This window comes from Triplophysa dalaica, chromosome 11 (genome assembly GCF_015846415.1).
Source record: "Triplophysa dalaica isolate WHDGS20190420 chromosome 11, ASM1584641v1, whole genome shotgun sequence".
Taxonomy (NCBI): domain Eukaryota; kingdom Metazoa; phylum Chordata; class Actinopteri; order Cypriniformes; family Nemacheilidae; genus Triplophysa; species Triplophysa dalaica.
In genome coordinates, this window is record NC_079552.1 from 6,655,049 (window position 1) to 6,674,372 (window position 19,324).

Consider the following 19,324-nt stretch of genomic DNA (forward strand, 5'->3'; position numbering starts at 1 on the left):
ATAACTTAAGTTCGACTTCCCTGCAAATAATCTGATGTAATGCAGGTATAAATGTTGACAAATTGACAGGATATATATCTCTATATATATATAGGCTTCTTTTCTGATGCGATCCTCCCATTCCAGTTTTTAGATGTAAAAAAAAAAGTTGTTTGCTTAAGCGATATCATTCCGTGAAATTAACACGCAGCTGAACCGTTACAAGATCCTCACGTGAAGCGTAATGGTTGTACTCCTAGCTGTGTAAAGCCCCATACACGGTGGCACTTCAAAAAATTCCTATGGCGTGTTTGATGATATTAATGCACCGTAACACATTCGGCGTTTGTTCCCTGGAGACGAGTGATGCTGCATGCACAGCCTTCATTTCCAACTCTATCAGGGGTCCAGGAGGACCCGTTGACTTCCAGTGGGTGACCATCATTTCACTACAAACACCCGCTTTTACAAATGATAGGCTTTCCTACACGGTAGCACTGGGAGAGGAAAGCCTCCATTAAAGATAGCGGGGGGGGGGGCGGTTGTTTGAGAACACCATGTAAATATGGATGTGGGTGCTGGACCATGAGGGAGAGGCGGAGAGAGTGAGCGATCGAGTGAGGGCATAGTAGTTTTTAGCTACTATTTTTTGTCCATTATTGTTATTGGAGAGCCATATTGTGAATTACTGAAATCATTTTGAACATTTGCATCTTATCAGTAAAAGACACCAAAACATTTAATTATTCATAAAAAATGTTTGCTTAATTAAAACAATGCTAGTTTAAGTGATTTCACACCTTGTCACAGCTTTCAACTTGATTATTTTTCTGACAAACGTATCCTTTAACAACATGCATTCAAGTGAGCCCTTCACTGACTCATAAATGGCAGCGCCACGGACAGCAAACAGTGATGAGAGCAAAAAATCATACAAACAAACTTTATTTATAAAGCACTTTACAACCACAGAAGTGGACCAAAGTGCTGTACAGAAAAAGAAGCAAATCAAAACGTATACAAACATGTGATATAGATATATCACGTAAACACTGAAACAATCAAAATGTCAACATTAGGGTTTTAAAAATATATGAGAAAAGTTTTCAAAAGTGATTTGAATGAAGAAAGTGAAGAAGCCTGTCTAATAGACATAGGCAAAGCGTTCCACAATTTAGGAGCTGCCACAGCAAAGGGACCGTCTCCTCTCAGAGTTTTGTTCTAGTAGAGTGGGGCAAAACCATCAAGCACTTTAAAAACAGATAAAATCATTTTAAAATTGATCCTAAAGTATTCTAAAGATCCTAAAGACGCGCAGCAGCATTTTGCACCATCCGTAGATGAGTGACCAAAGACACACTAACCCCGCATACATCGCATTACAGTAATCCAGCCGAGTGATGAGCAATGTTCTCTCCTTCATAAACACTAGACATTCTCTAGAATCCCCTCGTAGACATGAACCTGCTAACTCCCACATAACGGACCCTAGACTGTTCCGCTGGGCATCGATAACAGTTGGATTATGGGGATGGCATCACCGCTAAGCGCTGTTGACAGGACGGCCGCGCTGTCTCAGAAACTGACAGGACTTCAAAGAGATCTCTCTCTTCTAAGCAGAAGTTTGTCTGCGGTGGAGGAACGGCTTGGGTTGTCGGGGCTGTACAAGAAAGCAGCCATAAAAGTGCACAGAAGCCAGTTGAGTGGAAAGGACACAGATTTAGATGTGGTGCTTGAGGAACAAACAGAACACGGCAATGTTCAGCAATGTACTGTCAGCCCTGTGCTAATGTTTTATTCATTGTTTTTGTGCATATTGTTTAGATTTGGGTTAAACGGTTACAGCCGAATGACAAGAGAAACCTCCAAAGTTTGAACATGTATGAATTAGATTTGGGTTGCTAATAAGGCTTGCTAAGATCTGGGTACTCGACTCAATAATACAAATTCTGTCAGGATTTACTCACCCTCGAGTTTTGTTTGAGAAATTTGAGGAAAAATTCTGGGGAACCATTGACTACCATTTTTTTTCTACTATGGTAGTCAATGATGTCCAAGAAATGTCAGTTGCTAACATTCTTCCAAATATCTTTCTTTGTGTTCAACAGAACAAAGAAATGTATACAGCTTTGGAACAACTACAGGTTGAGAAATTCATGACAGCTATCCCTTTAACACTGTAGAGATGAAGACAAAAAAACCTCTAAAAACATAATGTAGAGAAACTACAGTATGTGAGGAAAATGACGAATTTAACTTATAAATTGATTGGATGCGGGATACTGTAGCAAAAGTATGGAATTCAAGCAATTTGATAATTTTTTTTAAAACAGAATGAGAAAAATCTCCAAGACGTTGTGTGTTTCTCATTCTCACCCAAGGTAACAGAGGTGGATAAAAGAGCAGACCATCAAAAAACATTAATAGTGCGGGCTGAAAATATATCTATCCTTGTTCATTACAAGCTGGATGTGCCACTGTCCACCTGACATAAACACAGAAATGTAATGTGATGGATGATCATTGTTGGCCACTTCCTGTTTTAAAATGGACAGTGCGTCTTTAATGTTGAAAAAGTGTTTTGTTGATGCACAGCTGAAGGACAATATCTTCCAATCGGCCCTAGAGTCATTTGTCACAGATGACAACTTTCTCTGATGAGTACCTTTGTATACTTGCCGAACAATATACGAAAGATTCCGACAGTAATAAAAATTAATCTAATTATAAGCATGCTATGCTAGTTATAAACAAACTTTCCATCTAGCTGTAAGTTCTTAACTAATAAAGAAATGTAATACTTAAATAAAACTTTGTCATTGGTCGGAGTCAGAGCGATCCTTAAGCAAACATGAATAATTATATTTCTTTACAGCCATATTAAGATCTGTGGGTGAGTAGAAACCAAGCAACAACCTATACGCACTCCATCACATTGTTCTGAATGTCTGAAAATCTGAAAACGCCTGGTATTAAGAGCTGGGTTATTATATTATGTATTTCAAAATGGTATCTTCTCAGTAACTTAGTCATTTCGAGCTTGCTTTCCAAACGTGCTCTCCAAAAAGTCGCACCATTTCTGAGGTTGTGATCTTAGACTTTGTCCCAAATTTCATCAATCATGAGTATTAAGAAAACCCCCTTGCATTCAGAACTCTTAAGGCAAGGATTCACAACACGCAGCACAGTTTTCAGAATCCTTTATTTGCTGTCACTTGGGAATATTTTCTCATTTCTGGAGCCGCTTTTCCTGTGAATCTGACAGCTGGTTGGGAGGCATACACTGATGAGACAATTTCCCATATGCAAATGCCACCATTGCATTCTATTCGCTATTTGTCACACACTTAAAAAGTGGCATATGAAGAGATTACGAGAACATGCACATCCAAACGTGTGCACACCAAAGTTACAACAAAAATATGTGGCCAAATTATTTCGCTAAGTGACAGCACAATAACCTGTCTCTAGTTTAGCAAGCACGACAATGACATTTTTTCCAGTTGTACGGATGCAAGAACAGACGAGGACTAGTGTGAATACATGAGTGAGTGAGTGGGTGAGAGAAAATGTATGCGGCGTGCAAGAGAGAAGAGCCAGAGAATAGCCACGGCGCGAGACGCGAGTGTGGCTTTTAAGCTCAGTTTAAATGAGCACGTCTCTTCCACAGCTCTTGGCACGCTGGTTCCCATGGCGATGATGATGATGATGAGGTGTTGGGATCGAGCTGTCAGGCCCTTGTTATTTTCGCACATTTTACAACCGCCGCTATCAGGGACACCAGCAGAGCTAATTCAGTTCTATTGTCTCTCTCTCCATCTAAAAAGCACTTCAAATCTCACTTCACAACGATTCGCCCCAATATACCATCCTCATGATAATTTCACTCTTCTGGAATGTTCTCTCTCCTCCTGCGTCGATCAATATCTAATAAACAGAGAACCGTGCTAATGAGATAACCAAGAAAACACGAGGCGATGATGCTTGTTTAACAGTGCGACAGACCCTTCACTACAGATAATAACTCCGTATGGAACTCATAATGATTCTCACATTAAAGAAAAATACCATTACAGAACACGGCAATTTAAACTTCGTCTAAGGCCCGGAGAGAAACAACTGCTTTGATTATATTGACGTGCGATTCGAAGTGAGGAAAACTACAATTTCCGAGAGAGAAGGGAAAAAACAAAGATGGTCTCATGACCGTAAAACATGATAATCTCAAAAGGGCTGCAATTAATGCAGACGACCCTGTCTCAGCATCGCTAACCTCTGACACTACCAAACCAGACTTTGCTTTTAATAATCACCGCTCGTGTCTGCTTCTCTGACCCACATTTTAATAATAAAACCATAACTGACTTCAGCAATATTAACCTGAACGCTCAAACACTTCCTGTGTTAAGGGTGATGGTTTGTTTTAACCCAGATTTTAATTATTTTCATACACTATGTACACTATGAAAGTAGAAATATACTAAGATTTAACCAAACTTGTAATTTGTTGATAAAATGTATAGCTTGAATGCACTTGGATAAAAGCATCTGTCAAATGCGTACATGTATTGTGAATGTACATGTCATTTGAGCTCAACTCAAACATTTCTAGTGACTGGTTTCATCTTTTCCAATTGGCTCGGATTTTTATATCTATATTATGTGTCTTTTCAAAAGGCGTTTACAGTCTGTAAAAAATAGACTCAATAGATTATTTTGAGTTGGAGAGGACTGAATTTTTTTAGTCATAACTAAGCTTTCTTAATTAAGCTTCAAAATTGACTTGCTGAAGTATCTGCAAGGTTGTAATGCCACATTTATACCATGGCTGTTTAGTATTTAATTACTTGGTGGGCGTATTGTTACTCATAGCCAGTGCTTGAATTGAGGGGAGGCTGGGGGGATTTTGGACCCTCCAAAAGGCAAAAACATCCGGTACCATCCTGCTTTCCCGTTCTTTGTTGCCGACAGTGCGATGTTAATGTCTTATTTTGTGTGGGGCGAGGAAAGGTGGCTTAGGAAGTTAGCCGGCACAACATGGGGTGCCGGAGCACACACTCTTCGCACTGCGAGATTCGCGTTGGTATACTCTGTAGCAGAGTACTATGCTTCTGTCTGGAACTCTAGTGCCCACTCAAAAAACGTTGATGTGGAGCTCAACGCCGCAATGCGCATAGTGACCGGGTGCCTGAAATCAACAAAGCTCGAGTCGCTATCGGTCCTGTAAAACATTGCCCCTCCTGAAATCCCCAAAGACAAAATATTGTCCCGATACTTCAAACGGATCACAGAGATCGAAAACAACACCCTTAGGACTTTTTCTGACCACCCGTACAAAACACTTAATTACCGACAGCCACCATGAGACAAGGCTGTAATGCAAGCCGTTTGGGAAAATGCTAATGTACAGAACAGTAGCCTCGTACTCAACCCAACCATCATGCAACCGGGATCAGATCTTCCCCGCCGAGAATGGGTTGGACTCAACAGAATAAGCACAGCGCAAGGAAGATGCACTGAAACCCTCCACCGCTGGAAAATGATGGAAAATCTGTTTTGCGAATGTGGTGAAATACAGTCAATGGTCCACAACTCGAATCACTGTGATCTACGGCCACTTACTGGTGGATTTACTTCAATCCAGAACCTCACACCGGAATGAGCTAATTGGCTGCGCAATCTAGATATTAATGTCCAACCCCTCCAACTTAAGTAATACACAAGAAGAAGTGATTCATTTCTCAAAATTTATTAAAATATTGATGTTGGAGATTCCGTAAGCCTGGACACTGTGGTGTTTACTGCGAGTTAATAAATGCTCTGCCTAAATACGCCTAAACTACTGAATATACAGTATATATATATATATATATATATATAAAGTTCAGTATAGTATATATTATAATAATATAATATACATTATATATATAGATATTTCTTTATCTGTATGCCAATGTAACAAATAATGTATCTTTATTAGAAGGTAAGAATCAATTGTGAGAAAGCATTGGTGGAAATGAGCTGCAGCTCATTCTGATTGGCCCTAAACTCAAAGGCAGCCTCTGCCATCTCATTTCTAAACACAAACACAAAGAGGCACAGGCTGCAGGGGAACAGGGACTGGCTGATATAATTACAAATTCTCGGGCGAATTCTATCTTTCACGGAGACCTGAAGTAGAGAGCGTTGTGTGTGTATGTATGTGTGTGGCAGAAACATGACAGAAACAAAACATTCAGCAAGTGGGAAAAAATGACAAGCTTCACACTGTATTTCGCAGGTCGAAGTGCATGTGTGAGAGAGAAAGAAAAGTAATGGTGGATCATGTTATTCTCCCGGTAATATGTTTTTAAGGTTCCTCCACTAGCACGTGTGTGTTTGTGTCAATACAAATGATGATCCTCCTGGCAAGCAGCTCATTTGGAAACCTCCAGAGGGTCTTGTCATGGAAATGGCATGATCTTCAGGGACACCGAGACAGCAGGACACTTGGGAGGGTCCACGGGGCTACATGTGGCCTGCACTCACATCATTTGTTTGCTTTGCGCCCAGGGAGATGGAAGTGCAATTGAAAAAGGGCTTCCTGAGAGAGACGTGGCCTTTAAAGAGACAGAAATGCTACACGGGTGCACAATAGGCTCGTTCCCATGGAACCAGCTAGTGCCACGTCTCGTAAGGAAAGACTGAGGGGAAAAGAAAAACACAGACAACGTGACAGATTGGGTGAAAGAGAAACAGTGATATTGACATTGACGAAAGGCCAAGGTGTAAGGCAAAGGGAGACAAAGACCAGAGAACGGGCTTCTGAAGTCACGTCACACAACAGTTCATCTTTACATAAACCAAGCCAGCACCGAAGACCGCACGATACAACCGAAACCAGACTAGAAGACGTGTGAACATAATTGAGGAGGTGCCGTCCTGAGTGTCTCCAACATATGCGCTTTGCTGTTGAAGTCTCGGAGAAGCTCGGGAACGCTCAGGGTGATGACAGAAGTAGAATCCCTCAGAGTCATGCTCTACATGAGGACCTCCAGGCCACAACGTTACGCTTCAGAGAGAAGCTATTGGTAATGTGAAATATTTGCAGTGGAAACATCCAGTCCCTAAAGAAGTCAAACACCTGTTAAACTCATGTGGCCGTGCATTTTTGGGTTTTCCAGACATCACAAAGAAGATGTTCGAGTGGTCTACGAGTTTACGAATAGAGATTTTGAGAACAACAGAACTCACTCAAAGACACAGAAAACCGAGACACAAATGCAATGAGCCGTGAGATACATACACCAAATAAACAACTGAGAACATAAAGCCTCTCTTAGATCTCTCTATTACCATAAACCCACATATTGTGTGAATCATTCTTCTGTTGCTAGCGAGAATATTCTGCCATGCATTTATATTTGACTAGAAGCTATAATGTGCAATTTGTGTCAATTAAAATAAGGTTAAAATTACTTGCTTAAATTAATTCATGGTAGTATCACCCAGTATGATGAAGTCTTTATCATGTTTCAATCTCTCAGCTCCCTCGGTTCTACTTCAAAATATGATACAAATTCTTTCAGGCTTCGTGCCAGTCAAAGACCCGACACTGGAAATCCCTCTTGATGCTTGAGTTACATGCTTTGAACCGAGTGGGTGTAACAGCCAACAGATAAAATGAAGTTAGATTTAAATAAGAAGATACAGTACCTGGGGAGAAGAAATGTGACATCTTCTTCTTGTATATTTCATAATCCGTCTCCAGGAAGACGCAGAATATGACAAGGTCGATCTGCAGAAAGACACAAGAAAAGAATTTTGAGTGAGAGAAACCTGGATCTCTGTGTACACACATGGTAAAGGCAAACACTATTAAGAAATCTGAGTGTATCCCGGATCAGATATCGTAACGCAACACAATAACTCAGGCAAATAATTTATGACATTGAGACATTTAGAGTCACTCTAAAAAGTAAAGAGAGCAAAATTGAAATGATGTAAATCGAGAATAAATGTTATATAACAGTGCACCCTATAAACAATAGGCATCCTTTTGGATATTCCCCTTTTCTCACACAGTATAGTAACATCAAGTATACAATATTAATATTGCAAAATACATTTTTTTTCCTGTATTTATTAAATGACCTAGTGATATGACTATGTTGATCTAAAATACATTGAAAAATAATCAAAATATGCATTGAACAACATCCAGTCGTTCCACGAATGTAAATGGGAATCTTTAGTAAGACATCTTTTTTGTAAGAACACAAGTAAACACTTGATAGACTGATGAAAAGTCAAGAAAGGGGCAATAGAAATCACTCCTGAGAGTGCAATTCTGAACACAGCCTGAACATGTCATTTTGTTTCTTTTTTTGCTTTTATATCGGATGAAGCACAACGACTTAAATATCTACTTGAATTCATTGGAAAGAAAAGAACATTTTATCATTCATCTCCAACCATGACTTCCTTTACTCAAACGACATCTAGTCATCTTGGACCACAGCTGACCAAAAGTAATTTCACCAGGGAGCAGAACATCAAGATTAAAACCCAAACCAAAAACATAAAACCTCGCTGCACTCCCTTATCACTGCTGAGACCGGATCCCTAATTCGGTTCTATCTTTCTCCATTCCGGACCACCCGGAAAGGATCCTACTGAAGATACACAAATACATGGATTTAAAAACAAGAACCTCTTTTGATTCTTCCCATGTTCTCAAAACAAAGAGCTCATGAGAAACGAACACAAAACACACAATGAAAGGCTTTACTGCAAGGGAATACTCTTTAAATAACAAACATATTACTTGCATTTGCATATTATTCATAGGGTACTTGTATATAAATTCTGTGGCCCCCAAAGCGATTTTGTATGCTTTTAGATATAAAAACCATTACCTACCTTAACAAAATATAAGAATCTATATATAAATATATATATATTCTCTAAAAAACTTAGTGTTCTTACGGACCAGTAATGTTTCACAACATGATTGTCCAAGTACTTTATTTTAGAAACACTTTTACATGAAAAGTATGATCGTGCTATCTTTCTTTCAAATTAACGCCACTTGCTTCATTATATAATGGTTAATGTTTCATAGGAAAATGAAGCTGGAGTCCATACCTACAAGCAACACTGTCTGAGTTGGATGTAAGGGAAGAACCCCCTCAAACCCCTAGTGTCAAAGATAAAATACAGGGGTATCAAATATATGTTCCATAATCTAATATGAACAACCCTCAGGTTTCAATCATCCCTTAGACACACCATAAAACGCTCTGAAACACGGAGGCAATCCTGCAGATCTCGAGTCCGTATATAAATATTCACTCCTGCCCAAACCTTTCTTTTAAACCAAGGAACGCAATACTTCCTTTCCATCAACTCTCAGGATTCTTATCTGACTCTCTCTGCTACAGGTACACCTCTCTCTCCCTCCGCTGAGAAAATGTGCCTCCCAGGGAGAAGTCAGATAATCGCCCTGCTGAATATTGCAATATTCCCAGACAGCCTTGTAATGGTCTCTCCCCTCTCGACTGCCAGCGGATGGAGATGCAGATAAAGCAGGACTCCCAGCGGGATGGCGAGAGACCGGACCACCACTTTTCCCCCTAACCGACAACCCACAAGAGAATTCGATATGAAAACCTCCCTCTCGCAGTCGTGCGCAGACAGACAGCTGTCTATTAATAGTTTATGGCATGCCCTTTGGAGTAAATGTTAAGACTTGACTTGAGACTAGTAACATTTTTATTTTTCTGCAAGACCATGTCTCCAGGGGTGTTCCGGGTCCATAAAGAGAAAGAATGGTCTAGCTCACTTTTTCTCTCTTACGCCCTTCAACTCGTAATGTGTATGAGACATCTTTTAAGACAGCTGTAAAGAAAAAGGGCTAGGAATAAAAAACGGGACAACTCTGCCAAAGGAATCTCTTCTCCTGTCTTTAAATCTCTGAATGCCCATGCAGAACAAAAGAGAATACATATGTGTTACGTGAAATCAGCCACACTGAAAAAACAACTAGTAGTAGGTTTTGTGTTTTAACTTGCTTCATTTTCGCACACTGTTTTTTAAAGTAAATTTACTTAAAAAAAATTTGTGGCAAGTTTTTGCACACAGTTTTTAAAGGTGCTGTGTGAAATTCTTTAGAGGATCTATTGACTGAAATGTCTGTCTTCTAGAGGTGTTTAAAGACCTTACATAATGAAATGTTTTATTTTTATTCTATCTCATGGAGCGACGGAAAAGTGAAGCAGGACGGATCAGAAGTTTTCAGAAGAGCAGATGGTAGGAACATTGTTTCCTCCTTTGCTATTAAAACGGTAATGCTGCAGTACTTCATAATGCATCCAATGGAAAAAAAGATCAATAATAACGATACAAACAAGATGCATTAACAGAAGTTTAAAGTAGCAAACGTTTTAGTCACAAATTTGAAAGTAGACAAGGTAAGTTCAATTTAAATATGCATACATATAAGAATAGAAAATATCAGCTTTACTATAATGTGTAAAGCAAGTGGGAAATTGTATCGCGTTGTTATCTTATTTTAAAGTGACAATAAAAACAGTAGTGGGGAATTTTGCTGAGACTGAACAGCAAGTAAAGCTATAAAAACTGAAATATAGTTCAAATTAGCTTATTAGCACATTCATTTATTTCTGCTTATTTGACTATTTTCTGCTTACTTGTGTAGTCAGTTTTCTTAACTTTAGTGCAAAGTGTTTATAGGTGAGTTGATGCACTTTTACTGCTGTTCTCTGTTCTGCTCCAGTTTTCTGTAGGCACGGATGCCCCCCCCCCACACACACCAATCTGCTACAGAGGGGTTAATGTCGATCACATGATCACTTTTATCACACCAGCCTCCCAAAGTCCCAAACTTAATATGGCAGCTACCAACATACCAGATATGACTTTAATTTAAGACCCGAGATCAAAATCCTGGTATGGAACATTATTACCACTTTTTTCAAAACCTGCTGAGGATATATCTCCATCTATATTGTACATATATTATATATCCTCAGCAGAATGTAGTTTCTGCATTCCCTATTGTTCGAAACTTTGATTTTGAAGGCTATTCTGGCATCCAGAGGAGATATTATTTGTCAAAATCGTGATATACATCGGACACATCCAAAAGCTGTTTCTCTTGCAGAACGTGTCTGTGCACAACATTACGTCGATGGAAGACCCCAGAGGCTTATATGTCATTTTACAGCAAATGTGCTGAAAGCGCAGCTCTGAAGCACAGTTCTCATACACTGTGCTGAGCAGCAGGGGATTGTGGGAAATGAAGAATGGTGTCCAAACATATCCTCCGGTAAGCTGAGTGGAAGCTCAGCTTGAGAGGGTTAATGAAGGCCTAACGAGGAAGCAGAGATCGCAGCGTGCCGCCCAGCCTGGTCATAACTCAACGCTGATTGAAGGACCATGGCCGTAAAGTGAGAGAGGGAGAGAGAGAGAGCTACTAGATGCAGGTACATAATAAAGTGCAATGTAAAGCTAATGCCATTAGTTAATGTATTTACAAGCAGACTGCATTTCTGTTCAAATACAATGATCTAATATCGTACGATGTCTAGCAAACAATGGATACGTGATTGTTTGTGGAACTGCATAACTGTAATAATAATACTAATAATACTACTGTATACGTACATAAAAATGCACACACATACGTGTATATGCAACACATATTTTAATAAATATTTATAAATGTATATTTAAATAAAATGTGTATTATGTATAAATATATATAACATATATTTCTGTTTGTATATATATAACCATAAAAAAACATGCCACGCACGCAATATATGTGACCCTGAATCACAAAAGCAGTCTTAAGTTGCAGGGGAACATTTTTAGAAAAAGACAAAAATACATTGTATGGGTCAAAATGATCGATTTTTCTTTTATGCCAAAAATCATTACGATATTAAGAGGAGATCATGTTCCATGAAGATATTTAGTATATTTCCTACCTTAAATATATAAAAACTTTATTTTTATGAGTGGGCAGCCTGCCATAGTGCCTCTGATTAACCACTTCAAAGAAAATTTTCTCCATTCCATTCCATTTTCTACCGCTTATCCGAACTACCTCGGGTCACGGGGAGCCTGCGCCTATCTCAGGAGTCATCGGGCATCAAGGCAGGATACACCCTGGATGGAGTGCCAACCCATCGCAGGGCACACACACTCACTCATTCACTCACGCACTCACACCCTACGGACAATTTTTTCCAGAGATGCCAATCAACCTACCATGCATGTCTTTGGACCAGGGGAGGAAACCGGAGTACCCGGAGGAAACCCCCGAGGCACGGGGAGAACATGCAAACTCCACACACACAAGTCGGAAGCGGGAATCGAACCCCCAACCCTGGAGGTGTGAGGCGAACGTGCTAACAACTAAGCAGAAAATTTTCTCAACATTTACATTTTTTGCATCCTCAGATTCCAGATTTAGACGGTTTTATCTCGGCCAGAAATTGTCCGAACCTGAAAACTCATATATCCATAGAAAGCTTAATTATTTAGCTTTAATATTATGTTAAAATCTCAATTTCGAAAAATGTACTCATAAGACTGGTTTTGTTGTCCAGGGTCACATATGTAAGCACAAACTGGAAATGAGTACTCACGATTAATTGTTTTGACAGCCCTAAAAAATATGCAATAATATTATTGCCATATTTGACCACTGTCACTGTAAATAAGCCTATCCGAGCCCCACATGGCTAACTGCTTTAGTATGCATCGATATGTCCAGTTTTAGTACTTAATAACTGAATGTAGTTCAGAAAATGCTAAAATGAAATGGACCATCTAGGACCCATCTAATATATTTCAAGAGAGGCACACGAACGGCATTCTTAGTAGAATAACACCTGGCCAGGTAAAAACAGCTTGAATTTTTTCACTCGATACAGTTGCTCGTAATTTGACTGTGGCTGCGGGCAGAAGCTGAGACGAGGAACCCAGCAGGTGCCACGACATTCAGCTGGCCCTCGTAGCGATGATCTGTCACCGCCAGGCACCCATGCTCGTAATTACATGGGGACGGTGCCAGGAAAACTTTGACGCTCTGGCTATAGGGCGCACACTCTTCTGCTCGTAATTCCTTATTGTTTCTGTCAGGTGTAATGAAGAGGAACCAGCGTATGTGGGCTTTAAGGTGCGATCACTGAAAAACACAACTTTTATCATAATTTGCTATTCTGCTGACTTACAAATTGTCATGTCAGATGAACATATGGTTTAAAAAATCATTATTTATTATTTAGTACAAAAAAACATACAGTGTGACCAGGGCCGCATTAAGACTGTTATGGGCCCCTGGGCCCTTCATCCACCAGAATTTCACCCTACATTAACACAATCTTAATAATCAAATTTATTATGCAGAAATAAATACCATTAACAAAATAAGTCATGTTAAATACACACAAATATCACCGCATTAACTATCCACATAATCCTATATTAATACAACTCCACAGGATTCCCTTGTGTTCATGTATAAAAATAAATGATGAGATTGTCTGATGAACTTTGTATTGTTTTAAAATACGAATTACTCCTATTATAGATTTTTTGGAAACCTGATTTTAAAATGATAAAGATAATAATACACTTTTAACAATTTAACTTCAGGTTCCATAATTAATTATTGACAGCAACTATTTACACTCAGTTTAAATAGAAGTAGGTTCTGTTACACTAAGTTAAAATAGCAGCATTTCTTGGTGATATTGGGCGGGTTTAGGGAAGTCTGCGGCAGGAGAGGAAGTTTTAAGAGGAGCTGTGAGGGTCAAGAGCAAATAACACACACCTGACTTGTTGCAGTAAATGGCTTCGGGACCCTGTAGAAATGCACTATAATAAATAATAATAAAGCCCTGCACCTAGCCCAAACTTTCTCCATTATGAATTTATACAGACTTAAGGCCTGTACACACAGAGCCAAAGGTCGACCATCGGACAGTCGTCTGGCTTAGTTTTACTGGTGTGTTCTCTAAAGTGCGTCCCCGTCTCACCTAGCCTTTAACCCGTCTGGAAGTCAGATCACTCTAAACGGTGGGCGGGATGCAATTAGTTTCTGTTAACAGGTTGGGCTATTTGCAGTCAGTATAACACACTTCATATTTTTTTCCGACATAAACGAACATAATGACCATTACCTGAAGCCCAGGTAAGCACGTGCATTAATGCGGCCCTGAGAGTGACATCATAGTACCTGTTAGTAACTATAGCTTCGTTAAATACATGAGTGGGTTACCAGCAATTTTACATCATTACGAGATGCTGAAATTCTTCGTTCAGTCATGGCACATCAGGGAAAAAGCAAGCAGCAATGCATTACTACGCTCACGAAGAGAAGGGAGCTCATGATGACATGATGTGAAGTGATGAAGAGAGTCCTTCAGACAACATAAAAAGAGAACAAGACGAACAATGCTTGGTGTTGGGGGGAGCGAGTACCCGGCGAGTGGCAGGTGTAGACTTTCCAGGCCTTATTACCGGCATAATTACGCACACCTGAGCCAGCCCTGCATGAGAGGACAGTAATTAAAGAGTTGGGAAAAGCATAAGAGAAACACACACACGCAAAGGCACTCACATCCGGAGATGTGCCAATGGATAAAGAGGGATTGGAGGATAAACACTGAGGAGATCACACATTAAACGACGCATGAACACACACGAACGAACTCGCATACATCAAACGATTTGTCAAACGCTAGGGAGATGGTGTGGAAGATGCCACACTGCGGTGATCGCAAATTAAAAGGCATCTATAATGAGTCTGGCGATGATGATGCACTGCTCGCGCTGGTTTATTGTGTCGGGGGGCAATCGGAAACTTTGAGACAGGAATCTGAAGGCCAAAAGCAGTGCGGTAAAGACTCCTGGAGGTAAAGCCGATTAGCGAAGGCTAATATTAACCTCCATGTGACCTTGGTCAAGTATTTTGACAGCCCTGGTGTGCTAATACCTCGCCTGACTGATGAGAACATAGATACAGCATTGAGACTGGCAATTTAAGGCACTTTGGACTATACGGAAAATTTTAGAACCAACTCGGCATACCAAGTTTTTATGATCTTACCTATGAAGGTCAGGTCACACTAGACTTCATTTATACAAATGTATGTGCAGGAGAAAACAAAAGTGACAGAGGCATTTATTGCTGCAGTTGCATTCAAAACTACTGACGTATACTCATTCACTATATAAACTGAATATAATATTGATCACTTAGGAAGAAGTAAACAGTCCAATGCCGGTTCTTTAACGGTACACAAACGTTTGAACAACATACAACCAAATGTAAATTTATAACCGAATCAAAAGGTTAAATTAATATCTTTAAGATTCTACTATATATGAAAGATTTAAAAAACAACAATATTGTGACAAATAAATAAAACTGCTTCTGGACCAGTGTTAACTTATAAATCCATGTAGTTTATATTTCGTTTTTTTAAGTGCTAATCTTATATACAATATAGTACAACTATTCAAAAAAATCATATAGAGACCAATTAAAAAACTTTATAAAAAATGTGTAACTTGACATAGATGTGGTTGTAGATATAAAATACAACAAAATGTTGGTTAAAACATTCAGTTTCACCTTTCTAAGTATTTTTAGCATGCTTAAAAAAACAGAGGTATCGTTTTTTAAAACAAAACTGATCTGAGTCAGATATGCGAAATACATCCATATTATATAATCTTGCTGGCCGTCTGAACAAAGTCTAAAAGTCATCAGTCAAGACACAATTGCTGACTTCAAAATTGCATCACTACAAAACAGCATCCTGTAACCTTGACGCCAAGGGGCTTATTGTTTTAAAAATTCACAGCAGTCATTTCTCCACATGTCCCATCCTACATTCAGTCACATTGATAATCAATTTCTAACGTTTGCCTCTCTTGCTGTACTTCATACTGTGCTAAGAGCAAACTCTCCGGTCATACTGGGACGAATGCATTCACCTGATTGACAAATCCAGACAAAGGCTGGCAGAAGCAACTGAGGACGAGAGGTGAGACGGTGGTCAGCCAGCCGGTTTGACATTGATTCGACCTTGTGTTCCCCTGAGGGACGAATGGAGGGGTAGGGGTGGGGGGTTTGTGACTTGTTCTGACCGTAGCTCTTACCGAATTATCATTTCAGAGCCGGGCTTCTGAAAGGTTAGTCCTTTGAACAAAACGGCCAGATCTATACATCAAAGGATGGGGGCCTGCCAGCACCCTTTAAGAAAGCTCAGATGATCAGGTGTGGAGTGGGGATGGTGATGAATGAAGATCTTTGATTATCTCATAACATGTTTTTCAAGCTGCTCTATTAATAACACAACATTGAGGAAAATACTAGCAAGTCTCCAAATGTTAGATTAGCTAAATAATATATAACCTGCCAGACACCAGCTCAAAAAACTTAAAGGTCCAGTGTGTCCTTTTTTGAAGGATTTAAAGAATTGCAATATAATATACGTAACTATGTCTTCAGAGGTGTATAAACCCCTTACATTTTGAAACGTTATGTTTTTATTACCTTAGAACAAGCTATTTCTGTCTACATACACAGTGGGTCCCCTTGCATGGCATTTGCCATTTTGTTTCTGTAGTAGCCATAAACAAACAAACTGCTCAACAGAGAGCGTTTTGTGAATACGTTGTCAACTTTGGCAAGGAAAAGAAAACATCCTGTATCAGTCACCATAGTGTTTCAAAAGGGAGGGGTGAGCGGTAAAATGAGCCATTGGTTGCAATTCACTACCTCACCACTAGATACTGCTTAATTTCATACACTGGACCTTTAACTAAGTAAAGCAATAAACCAAGATTATAATATAGCAAGAAAGGGTTTTTGATGCAGACTGGACAACTTAAAACTCCTTTAATCATCATAAAATAAGGCACCAACTACAAGATAATAAATCATTTAAACAATGAGCATTACTAATAAGAATAAACATAGTATGTCCTTCATATGCCGTTCACTGTTGCCAAGTAATGTTACAAGCACCGAAAATTAAGCATGGCACAAAGGTGTGTTTACATCCTCTCTGTTGACCAATCAGCATCCAGAACCTGAATCCAGAATCTGTTTTTTATCGATGTTTTAACAGGCCATGAGGTGTTGAGTCTTGTTATAAAGCACTGCCTAACACTTCCTTACTGAAGCATTAAAATACAGCATCTTTAAATTGTGCACCAATGATGAACAACAGATAATAAATTAAGTACCATACTGTGTAAACCAAGCCTGAGGTTTCGAGCAGGCTAAGATATTCTTCACAGATGTATAACAGGAAATTAAATTAGCAGCCCTACAATGAAAAGCGGCGGATGTGAGGGAATTAAAGCAAGATAACTTGAGGCGTTAAAAGTGTATGTCAGCGAAAATAGGGAGCTCTGGAACCCTACAATACTGCGGCAAAAAAGACACAGCCTTTTCCAAAAGACTCTTTTTGGAGACCCGTGCTCGTTCCATCTGGAGTATAAAGAAAGTCTTGTTTGAAAGGCACACATTTACGTACACTAAATACAGGGTATTGTCAAATGCCACAGCACGGATGAGACCTCTGGAACTCCTGATCTGAGAGATAATACGGAGGTAAGTAAATGTCAACTAGCACACTGCATCCCTCTGTGGATGAAAAAGTGGAGCCCATTTCACCAGCGCTGAAATGCTTACAGCTTACGTCACAAAAGCGCAATCGTCAAATTTTTAGAAGATTGTCCATTCCGGGAGCCATCGTACACTTTTTGGCTTTAAACTGGATTGAATCGATGTGTTGTGACAGCATGATGGGGACAGCGCTTAACACAAACGTGTGTCAAAGTCACATGAGCCTACAACTAATACGAGTATTGATCCAGTTGAGCTGGATGCCAGACTGTGTAGTTTGACTGTAATTAAAGTAACGCGGAAGGGGCTATACAGTATGCAAGGAGGAAATAGAAACAGAGAGAGGAAAAAAATGGAGATTAAAAATTCAGATAACACATAAATATGCATTTTTTTTGTATGCAAGACACAAAGGGAAGACGAGAAAACGGGTAAAAATAGGTTTAGAAAAGAAGAGAAATTAAAGGGGAGAGAGCTAGGAAGATCAATAGAGAGAGTGTGTGTGTGTTTGGGTGTGTCAATGTACAACACAGATTTATTATCCCTAGAAGATAATAATTATAATAATGGCCTCTCTTGGTCGAAGGTCATTAAAAAAAACACATGTTTGGCTAGCATGACAGCTAAATGCACTGACTTCCACCGAACCATCTATTTTCTAACAGAGAGAGACAGACTCACAGTGTCAGACTTTGTCACTAATGAATTACACTCCAGATATTTTGAAGTGCAGAGATCATTGGCTCCATCTCTTTTTGAAGACCAGTCGGTGGTGTCCAACGGAGCCCTCATAACCATGCATTTGACCAAAATCTCTCCTTATGAACGACAGCATGCGGCACTCAACTCAAACTACCACCGCTGATGCTTCCTTTTAGATACCAACTAATTCAGGGCTGCTACTCAGGTCCTACATCTTGTTGCAAGTAAAGGGATAGCTCACCTTCAAAATGAAAATTCTGCCATTAATATATCAGGCCTTCAGTATAAATTAATATAATGCGACAAGGATACTTTATGTGCACAAACAAAAAAACTAACGACTATATTAAAACGCGTCCTGATTTGAGGGTTAGTTTCCAGCGCGTGTGCCCGAGAGCCACAGGATAGTGCATCCGAAGTCAGCATCGCTCAACGCGTTTGCGTTCTGACATAGAGCCTGTGTGGTCAGAACGCGCATGCGTCGAGTGATGCTGAAAATAGATACAATGTCATGTGGCTCGTGTGTTTGGTTGCATTGCAATCTATAGAGGAGTCAGAAAGCTTCCAAAACTTCATTCATTTAAGTTCTGGTGAAAAAAGGTGGTCCTGGGGATATTAAACTACTTGAGGGTGAGTATTTAAAGGAGGAATTTTCATTTTGGGCCAGAGTTCACCTTTAAGGAATTAAAATAGAAAACACAATGAAATGCACCGTAAATGTATTTACAACGTGCTATTTGTCAGCCTGATCTCACAGGAATTCCTATTTTAAAAGGGAATCAGGTGAACGGTACAAAAGTGTGTGATAATGGAAAAGAAATAATGTAGCCCCCCCCAATAATCATAACATCATTGGTGGGAAGCAGGGACTAAAATGTATGAGATTCAATTAGCCACCTCATGAAAACAAGGTTAGAAACTGGGATGAGACTGTGTTGTTTTTTGCTATAAAAGGTTTTATCAAGCAATATATCATGAAGTAAA

At 39.5% G+C, this 19,324-nt stretch overlaps 1 protein-coding gene across 2 annotated transcripts in view; it reads right to left on the bottom strand.

Moving 5' to 3' along the window:
* The window catches only part of macrod2 (mono-ADP ribosylhydrolase 2), a 473,143-nt gene that overhangs the window by 38,605 nt on the left and 415,214 nt on the right, over positions 1–19,324 (bottom strand). For both annotated transcript variants that reach the window (XM_056760614.1, XM_056760615.1), the window contains exon 9: positions 7,675–7,756. In XM_056760614.1, coding sequence (XP_056616592.1) covers positions 7,675–7,756 — 82 coding nt within the window. The remainder of the gene's footprint in view (positions 1–7,674; positions 7,757–19,324) is intronic.